Source organism: Symphalangus syndactylus, chromosome 21 (assembly GCF_028878055.3).
Source record: "Symphalangus syndactylus isolate Jambi chromosome 21, NHGRI_mSymSyn1-v2.1_pri, whole genome shotgun sequence".
In the NCBI taxonomy this organism is placed as follows: Eukaryota; Metazoa; Chordata; class Mammalia; order Primates; family Hylobatidae; genus Symphalangus; species Symphalangus syndactylus.
This window is the reverse complement of record NC_072443.2, coordinates 65,271,396-65,296,929: the sequence shown is the minus strand read 5'-3', so window position 1 is coordinate 65,296,929 and position 25,534 is coordinate 65,271,396. Positions and strand designations below refer to the sequence as shown.

Genomic DNA, 25,534 nt, shown 5'->3' with positions numbered 1-25,534 from the left:
AGTGTTCCCTAATTACACTGACCTAACTCCTTAATCACGAGAGACACGTCCTGAATCTTCTCTAATGCTTCCTTGTCAGAATGGTAAATAACACAGAACACTTTCAGAAGCTTAAATTTTATTTCATGTCATTTGGGATGTTTACGTTTCCATGGCAAATGCTGTGTGCAGTTTCAAGGTTAACTGAATACATCTCAGGAAGACTACAACCTGGATACTTTAAGTTCCTTTTCTGCAGGAAAAGTGTGTGGCAACCTTATTAGCTTGAGTTAGCTTAGTTATGTAAGCATCTCCCAACTCTGACCATTTTAACTACTACTCAGACACGGAGACAGAACACACATGTGCAGTACTTCAGATTATGGTGGGATGGACAAGTCAGATACAAGCAAGCTCTATGAAGAGAGGAATGAATTGAACCTTGTATCTGTCTAAAGACAAGCAGTGTTACATAATCCAGCCCCCATGGTAAGCTAGCGTCCCACTAAAGCTGCAGCATGCCAAACCACTCAGATGGTCCCACTGCATATGGAGTTCCTACCAAAGATATCTGCCGTCCCCTTTCCCTGTTAGATTCCTTTTTGATGCGCACAGAATGGCTCTAAGTGGTCTCTCTAAAGCAGAACAGAGTTTGTAGGTCACTTGGAGTCCAAAATAGATCAGCTAGCGGTTTCTCTTGGCCTAGTGATCTAGATTCCAAATTTCAGAACCTAAGAAACTCTATCAACGTTTAAACAAGGGAACCCTGTAGATAACCTGACATATATGGGATGGAGTTATTTGTATCACCTAAAACCTTTTAGGCCTTCTCGTTCCTTAGCATCTTCTCTTTAGCCCTTGGCAACTCTGAATATGAAAATAACCAAGGGCTAATTAAGACAAGAGGAAAAGTTCAGAGGATCTGAACCCACACAAATACGTGCTGCTTTGGTCTTCCCAGCTCCATCTTTTCTTGTCTTATTAAGCCAGTGGCAATCCAGTTGCATGGGCCAAATTCGGAATGTAATGTAAACAAGATGCTTTAACCATAGAACAGGAAGAATTTAAGTAGTAACTCACATAAAAAATAAATTTAAAAAGCAGTCTTACTTGCTTAGCCCAAGTTTAGGTTTAAGACTGCAGGATCCTACAGGCAGGTCACAGAACTAGCTGTACAGAACACTTGAGTCAGGAATTAACTACCACTGCTCTCACCCTATACTTAGAACTTTGCAAAGAAGAGTTAATTTAGGATTTTTAATGGTTAAGAATTTTTAACCCATCTTGGTATGGAAAAACTATTCTATATACCCAAATACTTAATATAGGCATACTGAGATTCACAAATACTGCCTTTAAAAAAAAAAAAAAAAAATTGAAGATTTCTGGCAACGCTGTTTCAAGCAAGTCTATCAAGCCATTTTTCCAACAGCATGTGCTAACTACCTGTCTGTGCCATATTTTGGTAATTTTCACAATATTTCACACTTTTTCACTGTTGTATCTGTCATGATGATTTGTGATTAGTGAACTTTGATGTTATTACTGTGACTGTTTTGGGGCACCACAAACTGCACCCATTTAAGACAGTAAACTTAACAAATGTGTTTTGATTGCTCCACTGACCAGCCCCTCCATCTCTCTCCCTCTCCTCAGGCTTCCCTATTTCTTTGAGACATAACAATATTGAAACTAGGCTAATTAATAACTCTACAATGGCTTCTAAGTGTTCAAGTGAAAAGAAGAGTAGTCACACATCTCTCACTTTACATCAAAAGCTAAAAATGATAAAGCTTAGTTAGAAAGGCATGTCGAAGCTGAAAAAGGCTGAAGGCTAGGCCTCCTAGGGCAAAGAGCAAAGCTGTGAATATGAAATGCTACTCTGGTGAAAACCAAAAAGCCTTATTACTGATATGGAGAAAGTTTGAATGGTCTGGATAGAAGATCAAATCAGCCACAAATTTCTGTTAAGCCAAAGCCTAAACCAGAGAAAGTCCCTAAATCTCCTTTCAGGGACTAATAGCTGGTGACTTTAAGTTAAAACCAATGCTCACTGGCCATTCCAAAAATCCTAGGGCCCTTAAGAACGATGCTAAATCTACTCTGCCTGTGCTCTGTAAATGGAACAAAGTCTGGATGACAGAACATCTGTTTAGAGCATGCTTTACTGAATATTTTAAGCCCACTGTTGAGACCTACTGCTCAGAAAAAAGACTCTTTATAAATATTACTGCTCATTGACAACGTACATGGTCACCCAGAAGTTTTGATGGAGACATACAAGGAGATTAATGCTGTTTTCATGCTTGGTAACAAAATTTCCATTCTGTGACCCATGGATCAAGGAGTACTTTAAACTTTCAAATCTTATTATTTAAGAAATACATTTTTTGTAAGGCTACAGCTGCCACAGAGTGATTCCTCTGATGGATCTGGAAAAAGTAAATTGAAAACCTTTTGAAAAAGAGTCATCAGTCTAGGTGCCATTAAGAATAATATGATTCATGGGAGGTGGTGAAAATATCAACATTAACAGGAATTTAGAAGAAGTTTACTCCAACCCTCACGGATGACGATTTTGAGGGTTTCAAGCCTTCAGTGAAGAAAGCAACTGCAGATGTGACAGAAATAAAAAGAGAACTAAAGTTAGAAGTGGAACCCGCAGATAGGACTGAATTGCTGTAATTTCACGATCAAATATGGATTAGGAGTTGCTTCTCATGGATGAGCAAATAAAGTGGTTTCTTGAGAAGAAATCTACTGCTGAGATGTTGTGAATGTTGAAATGACACAAAGAATTCAGAATGTTACATACACTTAGTTGATAAAGCAGCAGGAAGTTCTGACAGGATTGACTCCAATTTTGAAAGTTCTATTGTGGCTTAAATGCTGTCAAACAGCGCTGCATGCTAAAGAGGGATCTTTTGTGAAAGAAAGAGTCAATCAGCGGGGCAGATTTCATTGCTGTCTTAAGAAATTGCTGTAGTCACCCCAACCTTTAGCAACCACTATGATTAGTCAGCAGCCATCAACAGCAAAACGAGACTATCCACCAGCAAAAGATTATGATTCACTGAAGGCTCAGATGATTGTATTTTTTAGCAATAAAGTTTTTTTTATTTAAGGTATGTACACTGTTTTTTAGATACAATCTTATTGTACACATGATAAACTACAGTATTGTGTGCATAAAACCTTTATATGCACTGGGAAACCAAAAAACTCACGAGACTCACTTTATTGTGATACTTGTTTTACTGCAGCAGTTTGAAACTGAACCTGCAATATCTCTGTGGTATGCCTGTACCCCCTGAAAAAAAGTATCTAGTATGAAATACACAACTATGTGAATGCTGAGATGACACACAGGGAACAACTTGATGCAGTTACCTTGCCACATATTTCAGTAGCAAACCAGTACCAAACATACTTTTAGGCACTAAATGACTTAAAATATTCCAAATCTACTCCTTGGGAGCCACATACTGACAGTGATCACTTACATACTTATTTCAACAGTAACATTTAAAATAACTATGGGAACAAAATTTCCCACAGTTCAGTTAAAAGAAACAAGGGTAAATGCATATTTAAAGTGTCTGTATCTGGTCTGGGGAAGAAAGCACTGCCCGGTGATATGATCTGGCTGTGTCCCCACTCAAATCTCATCTTAAATTGTAACTCCCACAATTTCCACATGTCATGGGAGGAACTCAGTGGGAGGTGACTGAATTATGGGGGCGGGTCTTTCCTGTGCTGTTCTTGTGATAGTGAATGAGTCTCATGAGATCTGATGGTTTTAAAAATGGGAGTTTTCCTGTACAAGTTCTTTTTCCCTGTCGCCATCTATGTAAGACGTGACTTGCTCTTCCTTGACTTTCACCTTCTGCCATGGTTGTGAGGCCTCCCCAGCCATGTGGAACTTTAAGTCCAATAAACCTCTTTTTTTATAATTTGCTCAGTCTTGGTTATGCCTTTATCGGCAGCGTGAAAATAGACTAATATACACAGCTACACAAAAGCTGCCTGTTAACTAAAGGCAGTATCAATATTATTAAACATTAAAAAAATACTAGTTTCAAGGTTGTTTGGGAATCTTAAAGCAGTCTAATTATATCTTCCTTATTAGAATCTTCCTTAGAAACACTAGTCAAAACACACTGTACCATGAAACAGATCAGTTAACTGAAATAAAGATAAGACCAGGAAGTCTTATAGATACCTGGTTATAACCCTGATGCCCATCAAGTGCCCATTTTGCACAAGTTTTTGCTGAAAACTGGAGGAATTCTACTGCAACAACAATAAGTTTGGTACAATAACTAGTATGTAAGTCCCCTTCATTAATTATCCATAATAATTTACGTTAAATCAGGATTCTATATTTACATTAAAATATTAAATCCTCACCACTCAACGAAGGGATGATTAATACAGAACTTTTAAGGTTACAATGGAAACTGTCTTTCCATATTAAAAAAAAACTCAAAAAGCCCAATTATTCTAAATTTAGAAACTAGTAATCTTTTTCTTTAGGTAGCAATTATAAATATTAGCTATACTTAAAATTGCACATCTCACAAATGAGTAGAAACAGGCTCCCTTAATTTTTTTTCCCTATGACAATTATGATTTAGTCAAACGATATAACATAGGAATTAGTGCCCAAACAAGCAACACTTTTAAAGAGCGCCTAGTCTCAAGTCAATTTTTGCAATGTCAACTGTATTTCATTAAAACACATAGCAAAAGAAACCTTTCTCTATGATCTGAAGGAAAACAGACTCTACTTCTCTACTACTACTCTACCCCAAAAGAATCCTCCCTTCTTTAAGATAATTGATGTTTATGATCCAAGAGCCAAACATCTAACTTGATCATAGTTTAATAAGCATTTCCCATGGAATTAAAAATCATAAGCGATTAATATAACTGATAAGCATAATAACAAGGATACCTTACAGCTGTGTGACATTTTATTGCTTTTCTAAACTGCTTTTACATAAAATAGCTACCTGTGCAATTTTTAGAGGATCAAATGTAGCTGGAATATTGCCACACAAGATGTCTGGGTAATGAATCATGAGAGTTGTGTTTCTTTCTTAAAACAGGAAAAAAAAAACCTGTCTTCATTTTTTGAAGATGCATAAAAAATTAGTTTCTCACCTTCTGGTATTTCTGCCACCATTTATATGAACATTGGTCTTCCCTTGAGACAGGTTTTGAAGGAAATATCTGGCACTTATTGAGGGATTCTAACTGAACTGCAGACATGGTTGAAGGCAACACACATTCGGGAAGAATTTGCACTTTAGCTTGCTGGATTCTAAAATAAAGAGAACCAAGCATGGTATTCATTTCTAAGATTGACTAACTCAAAACTGTAAGTTTCTAAACAGTGACCATTTTAAATACCAAGATTTTCCAAGTTTTATCTTTTAAACATATTCATCAAATACTGATGTTAAGATACAGAAAGTTTCAGAAAATAATTTTATTTCATAAATCATACCAAAGATAAAACCAAAGATAACCAAAAGTATGGATTTTCAATGTAACTGTGGAAAGGAAAGGGAGATTGACACATTTCAAATAAACACAGAGTCTATAAATGAAACAAAGTTTTTAAAAAACCAACATACAACCAACTACTGCTTGATACTTCTAATTTCTTAAACATGCTTAAGATACCCAAACTCTTCTATCCCACTTCTTATGCTGCTTAACTCTTACATCTATCCTTTCTCATAAGCCATCTAATCTAAGTAGAGAAAGGAAGAGGAACATCAAGAATGTATTTACATGGATGAATTAAAATAACACTAGAGAATTACATGCAACCTTTCTGTGTGCATTCCTTTTCACGTTCTTAAGAGTTTAACTGTACAAAGGATCAAATTATATATTAGATTTTTTTCTTAAAAGTTATTTAAAATGTCATAATAAAGTCATTTCCAAAATGCTACTTGAGAATATCATAATTGCAAACATCTTATCATGAACTAGTGCAAACAGGAAGGTTGTATCTATGAGCTATCTTCCTGTAAGGCATTCTCTCAGAGTGTAGCTTCTGAAATGTAGAATATGTAACTATATTCAAATGCTAGTATGTAACACTGTCAGACTGACAAAGTCAAATATATTAAAAGTCTCTGCTTTATTAGTTATACTTAAGACTTCTAAAGTAGTCTTTCATAATAACCACTGTTTGACCACAAAATATTATGGATGAAATTCTGACATTTTATTTATTAAAAGGAAAAATAACTGAGTGTGTTAGAAAGTATCTAGGTTTAATTTAATGATAATAGTAGACTCACTCTACTAACTTTATTTCCTTCCTGCAAACTCATTAGAAATACTCAGAAAATTTGTCTCCATGACTTGGGAAAATGTTAAAAATTTTTACTATAGTCAAACTATGGTCAAGTGTTTTTATATTATTATTAGAGCTCATTAGAAACAAAATCTCAATTTTCTTCACCTGATTCATGAACACAAATAACTTATTATATTATGAAGGTAAAAGTATATACCATCCTATAGAAATTTTTAGAAATCTGATTCTTCAAGGTTATAGGTAACTGAATTAAGAATTATGCTTTACCCAACTATTGTATACGATTTGATTATGATAAAAACAGTAACATTATTGATCTCCTGGCTTATAGATCATGTTAATAATTAGTCTGCAGTACAAGCTGTCTGAATTGCCTTGAAGGATTAATGAATGCTCTCCTTTACCTGGTTATACATGGCCAGGGTCCACTGCATACGCAGTGGCTGGTTCTTCTCCCAGCAGCTGAGTTTTGTTTTTAACATAAGCTAGTTTTTTTTTCTTTCCAACTTGTTTATCACGGTAGTTTTGTGATTACAGCAACATAATTTATATAAATGTTATAAAAACCAGTGAAATATGAGTACAACAATAAAATTGCTTCAAGGAACCTTAAGTTGAGACATAAAAAAACTGCTTTCAACTTAGGTACAGATAACTCTAATAGTAGGAAAAAAACCACACAAATCTGGAAAAATTCTGCACTCGAATTGCCTTGTGACTACCTTTAGAATCCCTCTTTAAAGGAACCCTAGCAGTATAAACTGTGGATAACGTACAATGAAAGTGCAGAGAGTCTACAGTCATCTCCAATCTGCAGACCTGCTTCAAGTGAAAGACCTTGGTCTCTCCAAATGAAAAATGAATGAATTTATAAAGTTAAAATAAAATGTTTAAGCTATATATGTGTAACATTTTGTGGTTTCCAGCTTCAACTAACTTTCTGACAAACAATTACTGGTCTCAGTCAAGACAGGTAAGAGATCTTCTCTTGTGATGCCAATAGGGTATCAATCCCCTCCTCTCTACATGCTAAGAAGTAGGAACTTCTGAAGAGTCCTATGTCAATGAGACCTGTGTTTTTATTAAAAAAAAATTTCTATGTGTTCAGAAGATGCCCCCCAGCTCCACTCCACCCCCCACCCCCCACACACACGACTTTGGTTGTTGTATACCTTTTTTTTTTTTTTTTTTTGAGATGGAATCTCTGTTGGCAAGGCTTGAGTGCAGTAGTATAATCTCTGCTCAATGCAACCTCTGCCTCCCAGGTTCAAGTGATTCTCATGCCTCAGCCTCCCGAGTAGCTGGAATTACAGGCATATGCCACCATGCCCAGCTAATTTCTTGTATTTTTAGTAGTGATGGGGCTTCACCATGTTGGCCAGGCTGGTCTTGAACTCCTGGCCTTAAATGATTCACATACCTTGGCCTTCTAGAGTGCAGAGATTACAGGAATAAGTCACCACACCTGGCCTCTGTAGTATACTTTTAATAAATGAAGTGTTATTTAGGTAAAAGACAAATGGATATTTTTATTAATTTTTTTTATTTTTCTATATGCTTATTTCTCTAAGAAAAACAAATGAATATTAAATATTTTACTGGAGAAAGGGAAGCTGGCTTGAGTTTCAAATGTGTTATAGAGAAATTCTGATATAATGGAAGGAGTACCAGTTTGGAAGTCAGGGGACCTAGAACCAATCAGGTCTGTTGCTTATTTGCTGTTTATGCAAATTACTTAACCTCTCTAGTACTTGGCATTCTGATTAGAAAAAGAGGAGACTGAACTAAATCATCTCCAGAATTTCTTTCATTTCACCATTTCCAGTGAAGGTGGTTACAGGGCCAGAGAGTTAGTGGAGCCAAGAGAAATCTCATCCCACACAGGCCTTTTAAATACAGACAGACATACCCTTTATAAGAGGCCCTAATAATGGGTCTACAGAATACTAGAGAGAATGTGCCCTTTCCAAGTCTTGTCCACCTGTATCAGTTTGATGTTAATCTTTTTTTTCCTTTGAGATGGAGTTTTCCTCTTGTTGCCCAGGCTGGAGTGCAGTGGTGCGATCTTGGCTCACCGCAACCTCTGCCTCCCAGGTTCAAGCGATTCCCCTGCCTCAGCCTCCCAAGTAGCTGGCATTACAGGCATGCGCCACCACGCCCGGCTAACTTTGCATTTTTCGTAGAGATGTGGTTTCTCCATGTTGGTCAGGCTGATCTCGAACTCCTGAGCTCAGATGATCGTCCTGCCTCTTGGCCTGCCAAAATGCTGGGATTACAGGCGTGAGCCACTGTGCGCGGCCTGATGTTAATCTTTACTAGAGTCAAACATCCATTCCTTGTCTTGTTTTCAGAGTTAATGATATACTGCCATCTTGTGTTCAACAGTTTTTCCACATTCAAAAGTCACTAAGGTCAAGATGGTCTTAGAAATATACTTTTCCCCAAGTCAATTTTCCTTTATGATTTCTATAGTATTCACAAATAATCAAAATTGTATGAAGATAAGAAGTACTTTAAAAATGGAACTGTTAGCAAAATCCACAGTAACAAAACAATTTGCTAATTATCATAATGCAGACCCCCATCCCCCGGGAGATCATTCTTTCATTCGTTTATATAAAATTTATGGTCCTAAATGTAAAACGTAAGTAAGTCTTGGTCATTGTTCTCAAGCAGCTTATCTATCGAGGAAGACAGACATATAATCCTGTCAGGACAGTGCAATGTGGTCAGGCTATCAAAGTTTGCACAATGAATGTTCTGGGGAAGTACCTGCGGAGAACTAAACACCCTAAGAGCTCTGGCAATCCCATCTCACATTCCTCTATGCTCTCTTTAGCTCCAAGGAGCTGCCTGACATGTCAATATTTTCATAATTCAGAAATATATAGGAATGCCCACCATGTGAATAAAACAGACAAAATGTCCCTGCCCTCATGCTGCTCACATTGTTTTTTCAGTCTTAATCCCCCACCCCGCCCAAAAAAACCCCAAAATACTCAGAACTTGCCTGTGTTCAGAAGATACTACCTGGGCAACAGAGAGGTCTGATGAGATTTTCAACTGTGGGTATAAATTAGAAACCAATTCACTAGTGCTTGTATTGTGTACCAGGACTGTGTATCTGTAAGACCTCACAGGTCATGTGCCACAGTTGAGAAGCACTCCCTTAAAAGATAATATCCAATGATCAAGGCAAATGCTTTGTTTCCTTTTTAAAAGAGGATAAAATAAGATAAACTGGACTTTGTGTCTGCTTTAATGAGTATCTCTTGAATTTGTGCAAAACCCAGCCATGAGAGCTATGTCAAAATGAATAACTGCTAAAACAGTACACTCAGGGAATTTCTAAATGTCACAAGGCACAGAGAATACAAGTATTTATTGATCACTTATTATGTAAATAGCATTTCTGGGTGATATAAAATTCACACTGGAGATGGACACTAAATATAAATGGCTTTTATAGCTCAGCTGGAGCAGTTGGCAGATATAACTAGTGTGGCTTTCAAACATCATAGCAATGCTACAAAAACCACAGCTGTCCTGGTGAGCACACAAACAGCTCACAAGCCTCTGGTCTCCCTATCCTCTCACGCTCCGAGAGGCCTTCAATCCTAAAGAAGCCAAGTCCCAAACAGCACTTCCCTTTGGATTTACATGACTGTTCTCAAACCTGGAGAGACATTAGAATCACCTGAAAATCATTTTTAAAAGATGCTGCAGCCTCATCACTCTCTGGAGATGGGAGATGAGGTTGGAACTCAAACTTCTACAGTTTTAAAAGCTTCCTAGGTGATTCTGATGCATAGCAAGGTTGGAAACCACTGGGCTACACCTTAGAAGGGAAAGAGAACAACTAGTTAAAAGTTACAAAATATGAAGAGTCAGTAGAACAGAAAAAGTACAAGGAAACTATTTCATTATAAAACATTCAAAGACCGTTAAGGTATATGTTATTTCTTACCCATCTGACTGTGTTCTTAGCTCAAGGACTTTGAACCTTTGTCTTCCAATTGCTTTCACTTTCACGATCTCAATTCCAAAATCCTGTTCTTCTCGATAGGCATATATCTCTGCTGTTGTTCCAAACTGTGCTTCCCTTTCCTGTATATTGCTTCCAAGAAAATTTTAAAAGGAAATAATTTTGAACATTAGAGTTTTAAATATATGCAAAGTTGGCAAAAGCAATACTATGGGTAAACAATTTATAGAATCAACTCTTACTACAAAGCTAGTATAATTTTATTTATTTATTTGTTTGAGATGAGTCTCGCTGCATTGCCCAGACTAGAGTGCAGTGGCATGATCCCGGCTTGCTGCAGCCTCTGCTTCCCAGGTTCAAGTGATTCTCCTGCCCCTGCTGCCTGAGTAGCTGGGATTACAGGCACATACCACCACCTTGGCTAATTTTTGTGTTTTTAGCAGAGACGGGGTTTCACCATGTTAGTCAGGCTGGTCTCAAACTCCCGACCTCAGGTGATCCACCCGCCTCAGCCTCCCAAAGTGCTGGGCGTATAGGCGTGAGATACCGTGCCTGGCCAATTTTATTTATTTTTAAATTACATGGGGGATATAGAAGGAGGATTCAGGAAGTTTAATTAGAGAACTTTAGGAAAAGAATAGATTTCTAGTCACTGAAAATAACTTAGAACTTACAGGGGTTTAAACTCATTTCCCAAACCAAACATTCTTTCACTCTGTCAAATGACTTATCATTTCTGCTGCTTACTGACAGCACTGTACTGGGGTGGGAGCTTCCTGTATGTGTTTCCTGCCTCTACCACAGATTTCCTTTTTTTGCCACGGGATACTTAAAATTCAGCTTCAATTTAAAGTGGTACAACCTATGAATTTTGAAAGAGAGGGAAAAAAAAGACCACTCTTTTGGAAAAGTAATCCTTTACGTTAAAATAAAAAAGCACTATTTCTCTTTAATACAGACAGTTATTGAAACTAAGATTCCAGAAATGTTTTTCATCAAATATAAATCATTAAAAAATTTTCAAACACCAGAAAGTTAAATTGTGTATGAAGGTGAACAGCTGAGTTAGATGGTAATGAACAAAAATACTCCCAACTTGCACTATCAAACTTCTACTTAACCAAATTCCTAACCTCACATTCTTACCCAACCTCTCCTGTACATGCAAAATAACAGCCTGCTTTGGCTTCAACACTGACCACTGCAATTACCCATGAGAGGAAATGTATTAAGCAAATGGACTCTAATATCTTACCTGTATGCAAGAACAGCAAAGGTTCTATCTTTCTGAATTAAATTCCGCACCATACTGACTTCTTGAGGGTGAAAAAGCTGAAGAGGTAATGTCTGTCCGGGAATCAGGATCATCATCACCTGTGGCAGAACTGGAATCACCTGACAGCTGTCATCATCGTGCAAAGTCCTGCCATGAAATTCTTCCATATCAGAGCCTAGGTACTATTTAAGAACATATATAGGTACAGTGTCAAGATTGATATGTAATAAACATATAAGCTCAACAGACTAAAGAGCAAATCACATCAAAAGAAATACAGGCCGGGCACAGTGGCTCACACCTGTAATCCCAGCACTTTGGGAGGCCGAGGTGGGCAGATCATCTGAGGTCAGGAGTTCAAGACCAACCTGACCAACATGGTGAAACCCGGCTGCTACTAAAAATACAAAAATTAGCCGGTTGTGGTGGTGGACGCCTGTAATCCCAGCTAATCGGGAGGCTGAGGCAGGAGAATCACTTGAACCTGGGAGGTGGAGGCTGCAGTGAGCTGAGATTGTGCCACTGCACTCACTCGAGCTTGGGCGACAGAGCAACAGTCTGTCTCAAAAAAAAAAAAAAAAAAAGGGAAAAAAAAAAAAAGAAATACAGGCCGGGCACGGTGGCTTACGCCTGTAATCCCAGCACTTTGGGAGGCCGAGGCAGGCGGATCACGAAGTCAGGAGATCGAGACCATCCTGGCTAACACAGTGAAACCCCGTCTCTACTAAAAATACAAAAAGTTAGCCAGGCGAGATGGCGGGCGCCTGTAGTCCCAGCTACTCGGGAGGCTGAGGCACGAGAATGGCGTGAACCCCGGGGGATGGAGCCTGCAGTGAGCCGAGATCGTGCCACTGCACTCCAGCCTGGGCGACAGTGAGACTCTGTCTCAAAAAAAAAAAAGAAAAGAAATACAAATGGGGTTACAAACAATAAATGTGGTATATAAGCATCCCAGGTGAAAATATAATTTTTAACGTAACTTTAACTCTTAGAAGAATTTCTAATCTTTTATGAAGAATATCTCACAAACACAGAAATTCAAGAATTTTTTTAGTACAAAGTATTTTATTTTTACCAAGATAAGAAATATCTCTATGTCCAAATATCACAAACAGCAAGTATAAAATGTAAGTATGTTCAATAACACTCTAGTACCTAGAAGTACAGAGAAGTATTCAATAGCTCAATTACTAGAAAGACTATAAAGAGCAACAATTCCTCAAACAATTCTACCACAACATAGTATTAAGCTTCTTAAAAATTACAGTTAAATCTACTGGCAAATAGCCCATGTCCTCATCCACAATTTCTGATATCTAGTAATACAAACATCAGTCACTTGTTTTTATGAACTTTTATCTACATTTAAATGTATATTATATTAGATCTGTCACTAAATTACATACTGTATGTGATGTCGGCAGACTGGTGTCAAAATTTATGATGTTTGGTTTTTTGGCTTCTTTACTATCCTGGTCTTCAACTTCCATTTCATCTTCTTCCTCACTCTCTGCTGTAAGAGTAGAATATTGTAAGAAAAAAAAAAAAGATGAATGAAAACCTTTCAAACACATAATTCCTTCTTCCAAAAGAGGGGTACTTCTAAAACCACATGCATTTGGTAAGCTCTACAGTACTGTGAAGAGGCAGTCAGAGGGCTGGGGTCTATGCTGGGCTCTGTCAGTAGCTATGTTTTTTTTTTTTTTTTTTTCAAGTCAATTGTGAATTTTAGAAGAGTTTAACATTTATAGAGAAGTGCAAAGATAGTACAGAATGCTCCCGTATGTCACACATCCTTTTCCCCTATAGTTAATTTATATTAGTATGGTACATTTGCCACAACGAAGGAATCAGTCTTGGTACATTACTCTAACTAAACTTCATATTTTATTTGGATCCCCTTAGTTTTTATCTAATCTGTGTTCCAGGATCCCACATTACATTTAGTTATCACGTCTCCCTACCCTCCTCTGGGCTACAGTGGTTTTCAGACTTTGCTTGTTTCTGAGTTTTGAGGAGTACTGGCCAGGTATTTTGTAGAGTATCCCTCAACTGGGTTTTGTTGGATGTAATTCCCATGATTAGACTGAGGATACGTGTTTTAGGGAGGAAGACCACAGAAGTGAAGTGTTGCTATTCTTTTCCTTTTTAGAAATGGGGTCTGTTGCCAATGTGCTGTTTTTATTACATATCAAGCCTACATATTATGAACTATTCCTGCTGTTAACCTTGATCACCTGGCTAAAGCAGTGTGTGTCAGGTTTTTCCACTGTAAAGTTCCTTTCCCCCTCCTTTTCACGTTGTGCTCTTTGGAAGCAAATCACTAGGTGTAGCCTCCACTTCAGGGGTGATGAGTTATGCTCCACTCCCTTGAAGGGGAAATATCTATATAAGTTATTTAAAATTCTTCTATATGGGAGATTTTTCTCTTCTCCCTCACCAGTAACTAATTTTAACACCTTAGACAACTCATTCTGCCCAATTAAATTTTAGTTTCCTCATCTGCAAAATGATAGGCTTGAACAAGTCAACCTCTAACGTTCTCTCAAACTCTCAACTTCAAAGAGTTCCTACATAAGTACGAAAAGAAACAAAGCAGGCAAGATCTGTTAATTAAAACTGAGAGAAAGATAACCTGGCAGGAAGAATTTCACAGCATTTTTCTAGTGACATTTCCCTGGCTGTCACTATATTATTTTAAAAAGAAGGCCAGGTGTGGTGGCTCACAACTGTAATCCCAGCAGTTTGGGAGGATGAGGCAGGTAGATCACTTGAGGTCAGGAGTTCAAGACCAGCCTGGCCAACATGTTGAAACCCCATCTCTACTAAAAACACAAAAATTAGCCGGGTGTGGTCGCAGGTGCCTGTAATCCCAGCTACTGGGGAGGCTGAGGCAGAAGAATCACTTGAACCCGGGAGGCGGAGGTTGCAGTGAGCTGAGATCGTGCTACTGCACTCCAGCCTGGGCGACAGAGCAAGACTCCATCTCAAAAGAAAGAAACAAAGAAAATTTTGCAATCATTTTCATACTATTTTGCTTAATTTTAAATTTAAAAATAAAGTTGGCATGAAGCATAAAACATTTTAAAAGAATGTCTTAGAAAACCAGATGTTACCAATGACAGCAAAGGAAATTAGAAAACACTACACAATACAGATGCTATTCTACTAACTGTGAGTCTGTCCTTTTCATACAAACTATGAGTAAATTTCCTATCCTAGACCAGTGACTCTCAACCACAGGTGATTTTGCCCCTCAGGGGATATTGGTTGTAATAACTAAAGGAGTCCGACTGACATCTAGTGGGTAGAGGCCAGGGATGCGGCTAAATATCCTACAAGGCACAAGACAATCCCACCCAAAGAATTCTCCAGCCCAAAAGTCAAGTGCTGAGGCTGGGAAACCCTGGCCTAGACTAACAACAAAGAATTACTGAATCTCATTTCTCACCTCCCAGTTCATGTATTTTTAAATGCCCCAAATAAACTTTTAAATCGATAAAATGTCATTACAAGATAATCATTTTATTCCTTTGCATATCATTATTTAAGTCAAACCACCTCTAGCCAGGCCCCTGACAGAAAATAAAAATGTTTTCCAATATGGTAACTGCCTTGGACTTCGTATTTATTGTTACAATTTCCTAGATATAAAACTTTGTCAAAAACAGTATTACTTCAACTTATATGTAAATAGTCAACGGTCTAACACTTCATACGAATTTTCCTTGGAACATGTAAATTTCACCAAGAGATAAAAAAGAGCTATCTAAATGGATGAGAAAAATATTCTGCATCAAATTCTTTGTATTTCCAACTCTGACAGCGTGACTATCACTTGGCATGCAGCACGACCCACTTTATTGCTCTACTACAGAAAGTTTAAAAGATAAACTATTGGCTCAAAGGCTGGAATTAATATTGCTAAAAATTTACATTTTAACTGTTCTGACTCCTAGTCTCTTAATTAGTAACTTCTTTTTCATAAATAGGGCTAAAAACCACTTCCCCCTACTCAGTTATGTTTATTAATGTTTCATTTGCCTAAGATAAATTCTTCACATCTCAAATATAAAGCTTTTTGTTGGAACTTAGAGGATTTACTCTTCAGAACAACTCGTACTACATGGAATTATGGAAAGTCCAATGTTTCTCTACAAATAAAATATACGTAATCTGGAGGGGCATTATTGCTATATCTACATCATCTCTGGGCCCTCTCCCAATGTTTTTCTGAAAAACAAAAACAAAACAAAACAAAACAAACAAACAAAAAAACAAACAAAAAAAAAACCACGCTGACTGTTCAGAGCTATCAGTGAAGTCTGATGACTCATCTCATGCAGAGGCACCATGTGAATGCCGACAGAACATCAGTATCCTCCCTCTTCTATTTACCATTCTCCCTGAAACACCAGATTTGGCACAGAGAGTAGGGCTAATGTCTCTGAAAAAACAGCTCAGCTTTCCATCAAAGGCTGGCACACTTACCCTTGTGTCAATTCAGCTAGAATGGCTTCAAGAACAACCAGTGACTATGGTTTATTTTTATAGAAAAGTTCTCTCCTGTATGGTGGGCATGCACTCAGTCTCTTCCTCTTTTAATCCATGCTGCTACCAGTGGACAAATTAATCTTCCAAGCATAGATTTCCTTAGGCAATTACCTGAAACCTAAAACTGTTTCTTGGCAATCCACAGGAAAAACCCCAAACCCACTGGCAAGAGATGCCAGTTTCCCAGCAACTTAGACCCAATCTACCTCCTAGGCCTTATGTCCCACAACCATGTCCTAAATATGTGCTTTTGGATGTCTCCTGATGTACCTTGAAAGGCTTTTTCCCAAATCCTCTGACCCTTAAACAACTTCTGTTTCTGAAGAGCCACAACAGCATTCATTTATCTGGCCCTAAATCAACCGCCTCTGCAGTTGATTTATGTTTAGTTTTATTCTCAGCAGCCCCGTCTAGACAGTAAACCTCAATTATCAGATTGTGTATTATCTCTCGTTTCATCTCCACAACACCTAACATACTTGTCATATAACGAAGGGACTCAAGTAATACTTTCAAGTTTGGATAATACGCCTTTTGGAAAGCATCTCTTGAAAGGCATTCCATGAAAAGTTTATACAATATTCCATGCCTTTTTTTTTCTGTTCAGTATTTCAACACAAGGCCAAAGTCTAAACACTTCACACAACATACAGGAAAAAGAAAAACTAAGTATTTCTGGTTAAGCACAATCGTACATGCCTGAGAAAGACCAATAGTAAGACAAACAAAATAGAGAAGTGGTTTAGAGATATAATGACAGACACACCCGGGTTGGAATCCTGACTCTGTTGTGTGACCTTGGGCAAGTCATTGAACTAATCTGCAAATCCAATACTCGCTTATCAAATCGGAAACTGAAAACTGATGTGGGAAGGATTGAAAGGCGAAATGCATGCAAAGCGTTAACTGCAAGGCTCGTAACATGGTAAGTGCTTAGTACATGTTAGCTGTCACTCTTATTAAAAGGAAGGAGACCAGCAAAAGTAACAGCTGTGAATCTGACCCGGTCCTCTAGTTTCAGAGCATTTCCTAGGAGCTAAACTAAGGATACAGGGAGGTTGGAGAGGAAGAGTTTCCTGTTCTTAAGAGCAAATGCCCCCCGACACCCTGGCTCACGGCTCGGGACAACAGAGCATCAAAGAAAGCGCCGCGACTCCATCGCGGGCCGAGGGCCGACGTGAAGCAGCTTTCCGGTGCGGCCCTGCTGGGCTGGCTGGCCAGTCTCGGCGCCCCCACGCCCGCCTCCCAAGCCCAGCTGCACCGCTAGCGGCTCCGGGCCTCGCCCCACTCCCGACTACACGGAACTACTCCAGGCGGTTACCAGGCAGGAGCGGCAGATGGTTGCCCATGTTGTGCGCAGCGTCCTGCTGATCCCCTTCGCCGGCCATGTCTGTTTACCCGCAAAGGAGGCTGGGACAGGGCGGTGCCGAAGACTCCGAGGGAGGGTCCGTGTCGCGCCGCTGCCGCGCACCGGGGCCACAGCGCCCCCTGGCGACCCCAGAGGAGCAGACGGCGGCGCGTACCTAAGCCTGGAAGTGATGACCTAGGCGGGAGGGACAATTACAGGCCTGCGCTCCGTCCCGGGGACAGAACGCCGTCCCCTGCCATCCACGGCTGAGTGCCCGGCGTACACACAGCAGAGCCCTCACCTTGTTCCAGCCCTTAGCATGACTTATTTAATCTTGATATTTTGCATATGGAGAAACTGAGGCTGACAGCCTTTAGTCTCCAACTTGTTTTTAAACGAAGGGGGCAGGGACCTGTTCATGCAGCATTAGTTTCAATTCTTAAAATAAGAAGCATATATGTGAAGGCTGGGGAAATCCATCAGTTATTCCGAGGGTGCTTGAATTGCTGATTTTCTTTAGTAGTTTCAATATATGTACATATAACTTCAATAACTTTAGTTTCCATATATGTACATTACATTCCAAAATTAACAAGTATTAGTCAGAAACATACTTGAAATGATGATTGCACAGAATGGAAAACTCCTTATAATTGGTAAATAAAATTGTCTGAATATAAACTAGCCTACTCATTATGACTTCAGCTATGTAAAAACAAGTCACTATGCGGCAAAAAAGAAATAAAGACTATGTAAAAAATGAAGATAATTCTGTTATAATGGTGGAGTTGTGACTGGTAAGATATTTGTTTTGGAGGGTGGACAAAAGTTTTTGTAGTGTATTTTCAGTATCATTTTTTCAGCGAGGAGGGAAAACTGAAAAATCCTTAAATGAAATACAACATCTAAACATGGTAGTGGTGGTGGTGGGTGGAGGCTGAGAGGAAGCAGCAGCATTGCTCAACAGAAAAGTCATGGATTTGAGATTTGAAAAAATGATTTCAGAAAATTTGCCTCCCTGATAAGTTACAAGCGGAAAACTCCCTTGTGACAGAGGCTTGTGAATCATTCCTGTGTCATTTTGCCTCCTGTCTCCGAATCAGTCTGTGGTCTTGGTCAAATCACTTATGGCCGCAGGCCTCAATTCGCCCATTTGCAAAATAAGGACGAACCAAATAGTGTTGCCTATTTGTTCCAGTTAATAATGTCTGCAATATTAATCATAGCATCACCTTTTACGATTAGGTTAATAACAATTACATATACTACGTAATGATTTAACGGAGTTAAGGTGATCACTCGTCAATTGAAGGATGATTCTATGCCAGAATGCCAGCACAGAACGATGAGGGAATGGCCGGTGTATTGGTGTGCGTGTGTGTGTGCACACGTGAAAGAGAGAGAGAACGCAAGCAAGCAGGGGGCATGCACTAAGTAATGTGTGTGTGTGTTTGATGCTGTAGCATTATCAGTCTCACTATAGTTTGTAGAATTTCAATAACCTGTGCTTACCTGCAGCAGAAGTTTCTTTACATAAGCATCTGGCTTCTAAACAAGTAAGCTCTGACTTTCCAGTCGTTCTCCCCAGAGGTGATACCAGAATTGTCTGAACCCTGGGTCAATCAAGAATTCTCCGGACAAGAAAGCACAGCTGCAAGCCTGGTGGAGTCCACAGATGTGGCTGTAGGAGCACTGGCTCTTTCTTCTTTTGTGCATTGCTACAGATCACCAGAGCTCACATCTGTGTATCTTTTACTCCCCCATTCTCCTCCTCTCCTCCCCTCTCTTCACATTCACCACCTGCTCCCTCCTTCATTTTATCCCTCCGGAGTCTACCCAGTCATCCATAGCTACACCTTTCAGTAGGGATAACAGATGATCATTGAACAAAAATATCTAAGCAAGCAGGTTTCTTGGATTAAGAACTGGTTATTAAAACCAAAATGAAAACATGATCATTTACCATTTATGTTTAATTTGGTAACTTTATCCTGAAAGAAGATATCATACTGAGTTGTTCCTCACATTTCCTCTTGCTTGCATGAAATATCAATGGATAAGGCACTCTGCAAACCAGCCGGAAAAGAAATATATATGTTCATAGATCACTGTCTTACAGCTCAATAATTAACTTTAATAGTACAGAATTAAGGGTGGTAGAAGATGGGAGAAAACGTAAATGAAAAAGACCATCGCTCTTTCAATTTCTGGCTTCTACACAATTATTAGCAGCAAGGGATACGTATACTGGGAGAAGACATTTCTGCCTCCCTTTATTTTGTATTTTCTCTCTCTCTCTCTCTCTCTCTCTCTATATATATATATATATATAATTTTTTTTTTCTTGAGACAGGGTCTTGCTCTGTCCCAGGCTGTAGTGCAGTGGTGCAATCTTGGCTCACTGCAACTGCCACCTCCTGGGCTCAAGTGATCTTCCCGCCTCAGCCTCCTGAGTAGCTGGGACCATAGGCACCAGCTACCACGGCCAGCTAATTTTTGTATTTTTTATAGAGATGGGGTTTTGTCATGTTGCCCAGGCTGATCTTGAACTCCTGAGCTTAAATAATCTGCCCACTTCCACCTCCCAAAGTGCTGGGATTAAGGGATTAAGGATGAGCCACCATGCCCAGCTTCTACATATTTTTTAATGTGTTAAAGAATGCTACTACTCTGGTCTAAGCAGTTGATTATCTCTTGCCTGGAGTATGGCAATAGCACCAACACTGGTTTCTTGGCTTCTACCCTTAGCTCTTACAGTGCTTTCTCAACAAAGCAGTCTGAGCGATCCTGTTAAGACGCCAGTCAGATTATGTGACTCCCCTGCTCAGCACCCTTCCTTGGCTCCCCATCTCCCTTGCAGTGGCCCTTATAATGCACAGTGGGCCCCCTGTATCCTGCCCTGATGTCACGTCACTACTGCTCTGTGGGCTCTCCCTCCCCTCCATCAACACCGATCTTCTTCTTCAACAACCACATGGACCCATGGCCACCTCAGGGCCTTTGCAATCACCTTTTCCTTTGGCTGGAATGCTCTCCTCCCGCACAGATGCGTGACTTTTTCCCTTGTACCTTCCAGGTCTTGGGTCAAATACCCCTTCCCTGGGGAGTCCTTCCCACACTACCCAGTGTCAGATTGTGACCCTCTTCCCAGACTTCCCACCATTTTCTACCCTTCTTCTCTGCTTCATTTGCCTTCATCAAAGCATTTCTCAACTTTTAAAATACTATGAGGCCTGGATAACATAATGAGACCCCATCTTCAAAATAATAATAGTAGAATAATAAAATACTGTGAGGCTTACTTTTAAAAACAGTCTCATTTCTCCCCCCTCAAAGGTATAAGGTCTGAATGGGGGATTTCTGCTCCCAAGAACAGGTTCTGGCATTTAAAAGCTGCTCAAAAAATGTTCATTAAATGAAAGATGAATTGCACAGTTCTGGCAGACACCGATTTCCTACCTACTCAACAGCAATTCCTCTTTCCTTCCTTGCCAAGAACTCTGATTTTGTTTGGGGCAATAGTACTCTGCTATGGGGTCGTGTTTGCTGTAAGCCTATAATAACGAGCCCACTCTGTTCCCCCAAGCTCCTTTATGGCTGATAGTATCACCTGACCTGGTCCTGGCTAATGACACCTAGAGAAAGTCAGTTTGGTAGCCTCTGAGAATGATGAAGAGGGAAGACAATTTTTAGAAGAGATTTTCCTCCATGATAAAAGGCAAAGATGTCATTCCTCCCCACTTCCGTCTGGGATGAAGATTAAGACCCATATTTGTTTGATGGATAAAACCAGCCAACCTAGTCCAAAGATCCAAAATTGTTTTTAAAGGAAATTGTGGATTTTAGAAAAAGCAAAGCTAGATTAACTTGTAGGCATACTTGGTTATCATTTTTTGAATAGATGAATTCATTAATTTTAGAAGTGCATAAATCTTCCAATGCTTTCTCCCTTGGGGCAAAAGCACAGGTGAGACGTCAGCAGCTCCATGGGCATGTTCCTCTCAGTGCCACAGTTCCCTCTGCCACACTGTGAGACACGGGTCCCAAACAGGTGACCTCCCAAGCTAGAGGCTTTCTTGCCCTGTGCGGTATTTTGAGTATTTGAATTATGTGATTGCCAGCCAGCATTTGGCAATTGAAGAATACATATACCAATATTGATTTCCTGCTTCTCTTTAAAACTGGGAAGATTTGGCAACCATGAGTCAGATTCATGCATGGGAACAATTATCTCCAACTAAATAACAATGCCTGGTTTAGATGGGGCAGCCCCTGGTGGTCACAGAAGCCAACCAGCCAGTGTGTGTGTGTATGCTACCTGCCTTGATCTGGCCTGCATTTGTGTGTGCAACCACTTGTACGAGTGTGTAGCAATTGATAGAGCAACCCCACATTGGGAATCGCCCAGGACAGCCCTGGTATGTGTTTGGTGTATCAGCATAACCACCAGACCAGCCCCACCCCTTGCCCCATTCCACTCTTCAAAGTGTGCCAATTTGTACAATAAATTGTCCTACACATAGAGCAGCAGAGGTGCTTGCAGCACTGTGATGGGGCTACGTGGACATCGTTATCTGCCTGGGGAGTCCCAGTCATATTCAGCCTCCCTTGACAATGAAGGATCATAACTATGCGTCTTTAAATCCTTTGTAGCTCTCTGATTCAGTCATAGAGAATCATGTTCATCAATTTTCTTTGAACTATGCGAGTTGTGCTGTCACTAACTTAAAATAAAAAGTCTTTAGAATTAAATCAGGGTAATTGTCAAGTTCCCAGTCTATAGAGGCTACAAACAGTTTCCTAAACTTGTCCCAGTGGAAAAATCTTTTACACTTTTTCGGCAACCTATATATCAGGAAAAATAGTAACGTATTCAGGAATGCATTTTTTTTTTTTTTTTTTTTAAAGTCTACTTCTTACCATCAAGTGCAGGGGCTGGAAGCCATGGCTGTGGAATGTGTATGGCAGCATCTTATCCTGTAAAACCCAAAGTTACGAGGGAATGAAAGATGGTTCTTGTCAGCTTCATGCAGACCTAGAAAGAAGAAAAACAGGGAAGCCTGCTCTGTTAGCAGGCAGAAAACCAGAGGTAGTAAGGGTATTTCATAGCCCCTTCAAAATGTTGACAATTTCATTAATGACTCAGTTTCATATTTCAGTAATATGGTGAATAATTTGGGATTTGAAAAAAATACCTTTATATGCAACTTTCCCTGCTACAGTAATATTTTCAGGTACACCAGAGCCTATACAAGTCCCAGGCATGTTGGATTATTTGCCAAAAATGATTATTTGTGATGATAATTAATGTTGCAATTTACTGAGACTTCCTTCCACTACATCCATCTCTGACTTGACAGGTAAAGTAGGGAAGATGTTGGCAAGATAGTAAAATGTTGGGCAATTTATGGTTTTTCAACTTGTGTGCAAAACTGTGTTCATGACTCACCCAACAGCTTGTCCTGACACTACATGCTGTTTCCACTGGAAGCAAAGGCGTACAGAATATTGCAGAGGGATGACCACAAATCAGGGAGAGAGGAGACCTCAATTCTAGTCATTGCCTTGTTTCTACCTGTAACTTTGGTTGCGGTATTTCAATGTCTTCCTCCCTGGGCTTGTATTCTTGGTCTTTCACATAAGGGTTTACAAAGGCCGGGATATGTGAAGTTTTGCTATAGTAACAAAAATTTCAGCAGCTTAACCAACAGAAGTGTATTTTTTCCTCAAATCAAATGTTCTATGGATTTGGTGACTCTCCAGGGCACCATGTTCTCTGTTGACAGATCACCAGCGAAGGCTGCTTTGGTCTTGTGGAAACTTCACATCAGTATGTGCTTCTAGAATCACAGATTGCCCACGGCTGAATGAAAAAGCTTGGAGAATTGAACACTGTCTCTTAAATGTTTCTGCCTGGAAGTGAAACATATCACCTTCACTCGCATTTCACTGGCCAAGCTGAATCACAAGGCTCAGTCTAACTTCAAGGGAGCAGAGTAGTCTAATACTCTGTGTAGAGGAAGTGGAACTTGGTTACATTTGTAATCTCTGCCACAGGGTGGTACTAACTTTGTGATTTTCGTATCTGTGTACATATGTTGATATATGCATATATGCATACAAATGTATACATGCACACACATATATATTCACAAATATAAACTTCAAAATTATTTGCTCAGAGGAAATCTTACATGGAAACATAAGTATAACAAATGAAAGTAGAACCACTGAGGATGATGTTCTTGGCTTTCATCACCCTTCTATACTTGAGGAAGATCAACGTTTCACAATCCCTGGACAGTTGTAAAATGCTATGATGCTATTCAATGGTCAGAAACAGAATAACTTCTTAAGAAACTCACTTAAAAATAACAGACCAGCACAATTACTAAAATCAGATGTAAGTAGAATCATGTAACTGAGAAGACCTATACTGGATGAAAAAGTTAGCCAACTCACAAAGAAACTGAGAAGAGAGACAAGAAACAGGTCAAATCACAGTGTGAATAAATATCATTCCCAATAGCATGAAGAGGATTTGGGTCCCCAAATCCTAGTAAATATACCCTTTGCTGCAACTGACATTAGCTTACCATTTGTATATGAGGAAACAGAAAAATCGAGATCCTAGGTGTTATTTGGGGAAGATATTGCATATGAAGTTATTAATGGATGCATGAATAACATGACTATTAATGAAAAATACAAAGATGGATATAAGAGTCTAATAATGTGTTTCAGTAGAGGAGCTAACTGAAAAGCCGTAAGACAGAAAAAAGGCTAAAGTGACCTGCAAGACCAAGATGAGAACAGAACCCCACTGTGTTCAGAGACAAAAACCATGCTAATACTCTAGACTCTGAATTACTTGTCTATTCTTCAACTCAAATAAATAAACATAGTCACTATATGTCTCTTATGCATCAGGTATTTTTTACAGGAACAAGGGGTACAGCAGAAAAGAAAACAGAAGAGTCCATTACCCTGGGTGAATGAGGCTAATAAGCTAGCAGAGAAGAAAGATGAGTAAAATGTAACTTCTGCCCTGGGCTGGATTATGGTTTGAGGGTAGAGGTTGGGAAGCAGACATACAAACAGAATAACAGGTATCTAGTTAAGTAGGATACATTATTATATATTTTTTCTCCAAAGAAACAGTATGAACCATGATGGTTGCTGGAGAAGGAGTGCAGGGACCATCTCAGACAAGAAAGATTAAGTAGAAGGTTTATTGCAGCCACACTGTTTCAACTGCTGGATTCAGCATGAACACCAGGTTAGTTAGTGTGGTGGCAGCAGCAGCAGCACATGAGGCTTCTCTACCAACTAAATTTCAGGGATGTCATCAGTTCTCTGCGTGTACCCATAGCAACAGCTACAACCGGAGCAATGAGCAGTTGGTAGGCCTTATAGTGTATGCATCTTAGATATATACACACTGAAAGGATTTATCACTCATTTTCCTTCATAAAAATTACTTGTAGACTTTAACTAGCCATCTAAGATATTAATCAAAATTAAGGATCCAAAATAGGGAATCTCATGATCTAAAAGGATTAACCTTTATTCTTTACTTCTAGAAATCTATCCCATGGAAATAATGCAAAAAGCAGACAAAATTGATCCACAAAGATGTTCATGTCAGGATTATTCGAAACACGCAAGACAGAAATGAGCTAAATGATAACATTATTTGTGAGTTATCTGATATCTTTCCAGTAAATGATTTCTCTGCTTTGGTAAGCCAGAGTCAGTTTCTGTTGTTCAATACTGAAAACCCTGACATGCAGACACACACACACACACACACACACCCCACATGTCTTCCCCGTCCACTTGTTACTGGGGCTTAGATCCAATTTAGTCCACAGAGGTGCATGCTTAGACAAAAGCTGTTTTTTCTCAGCAAGTTGTATGCTTCTTGCATGTGTGTAAGTATAAGTAAAAAGAAATGCACAGACAAAATAATGCACACCAAAATAAATACTTTGAAACAGTGGGTACTTCTGGATACTGGGAGTTTTTTCTCTACTGGCTTCTAAAAGCTTT

The 25,534-nt window shown here is 39.2% G+C and overlaps 1 protein-coding gene across 2 annotated transcripts in view; it reads right to left on the bottom strand.

Moving 5' to 3' along the window:
* CRBN (cereblon) overlaps positions 1-17,591 on the bottom strand; it is a 30,302-nt gene extending 12,711 nt beyond the window's left edge. The window contains exons 1-5 of one of the 2 annotated variants that reach the window (XM_055259621.2): positions 17,456-17,591; positions 12,987-13,093; positions 11,560-11,762; positions 10,287-10,436; positions 5,146-5,305 (exon numbers count right to left, since the gene is read on the bottom strand). In XM_055259621.2, coding sequence (XP_055115596.1) covers positions 5,146-5,305; positions 10,287-10,436; positions 11,560-11,762; positions 12,987-13,093; positions 17,456-17,522 — 687 coding nt within the window. In that variant the 5' untranslated portion in view covers positions 17,523-17,591. The remainder of the gene's footprint in view (positions 1-5,145; positions 5,306-10,286; positions 10,437-11,559; positions 11,763-12,986; positions 13,094-17,455) is intronic. The other variant, XM_055259622.2, reaches the window with a different exon arrangement.
* Between the last annotated feature and the right edge of the window lie 7,943 nt (positions 17,592-25,534).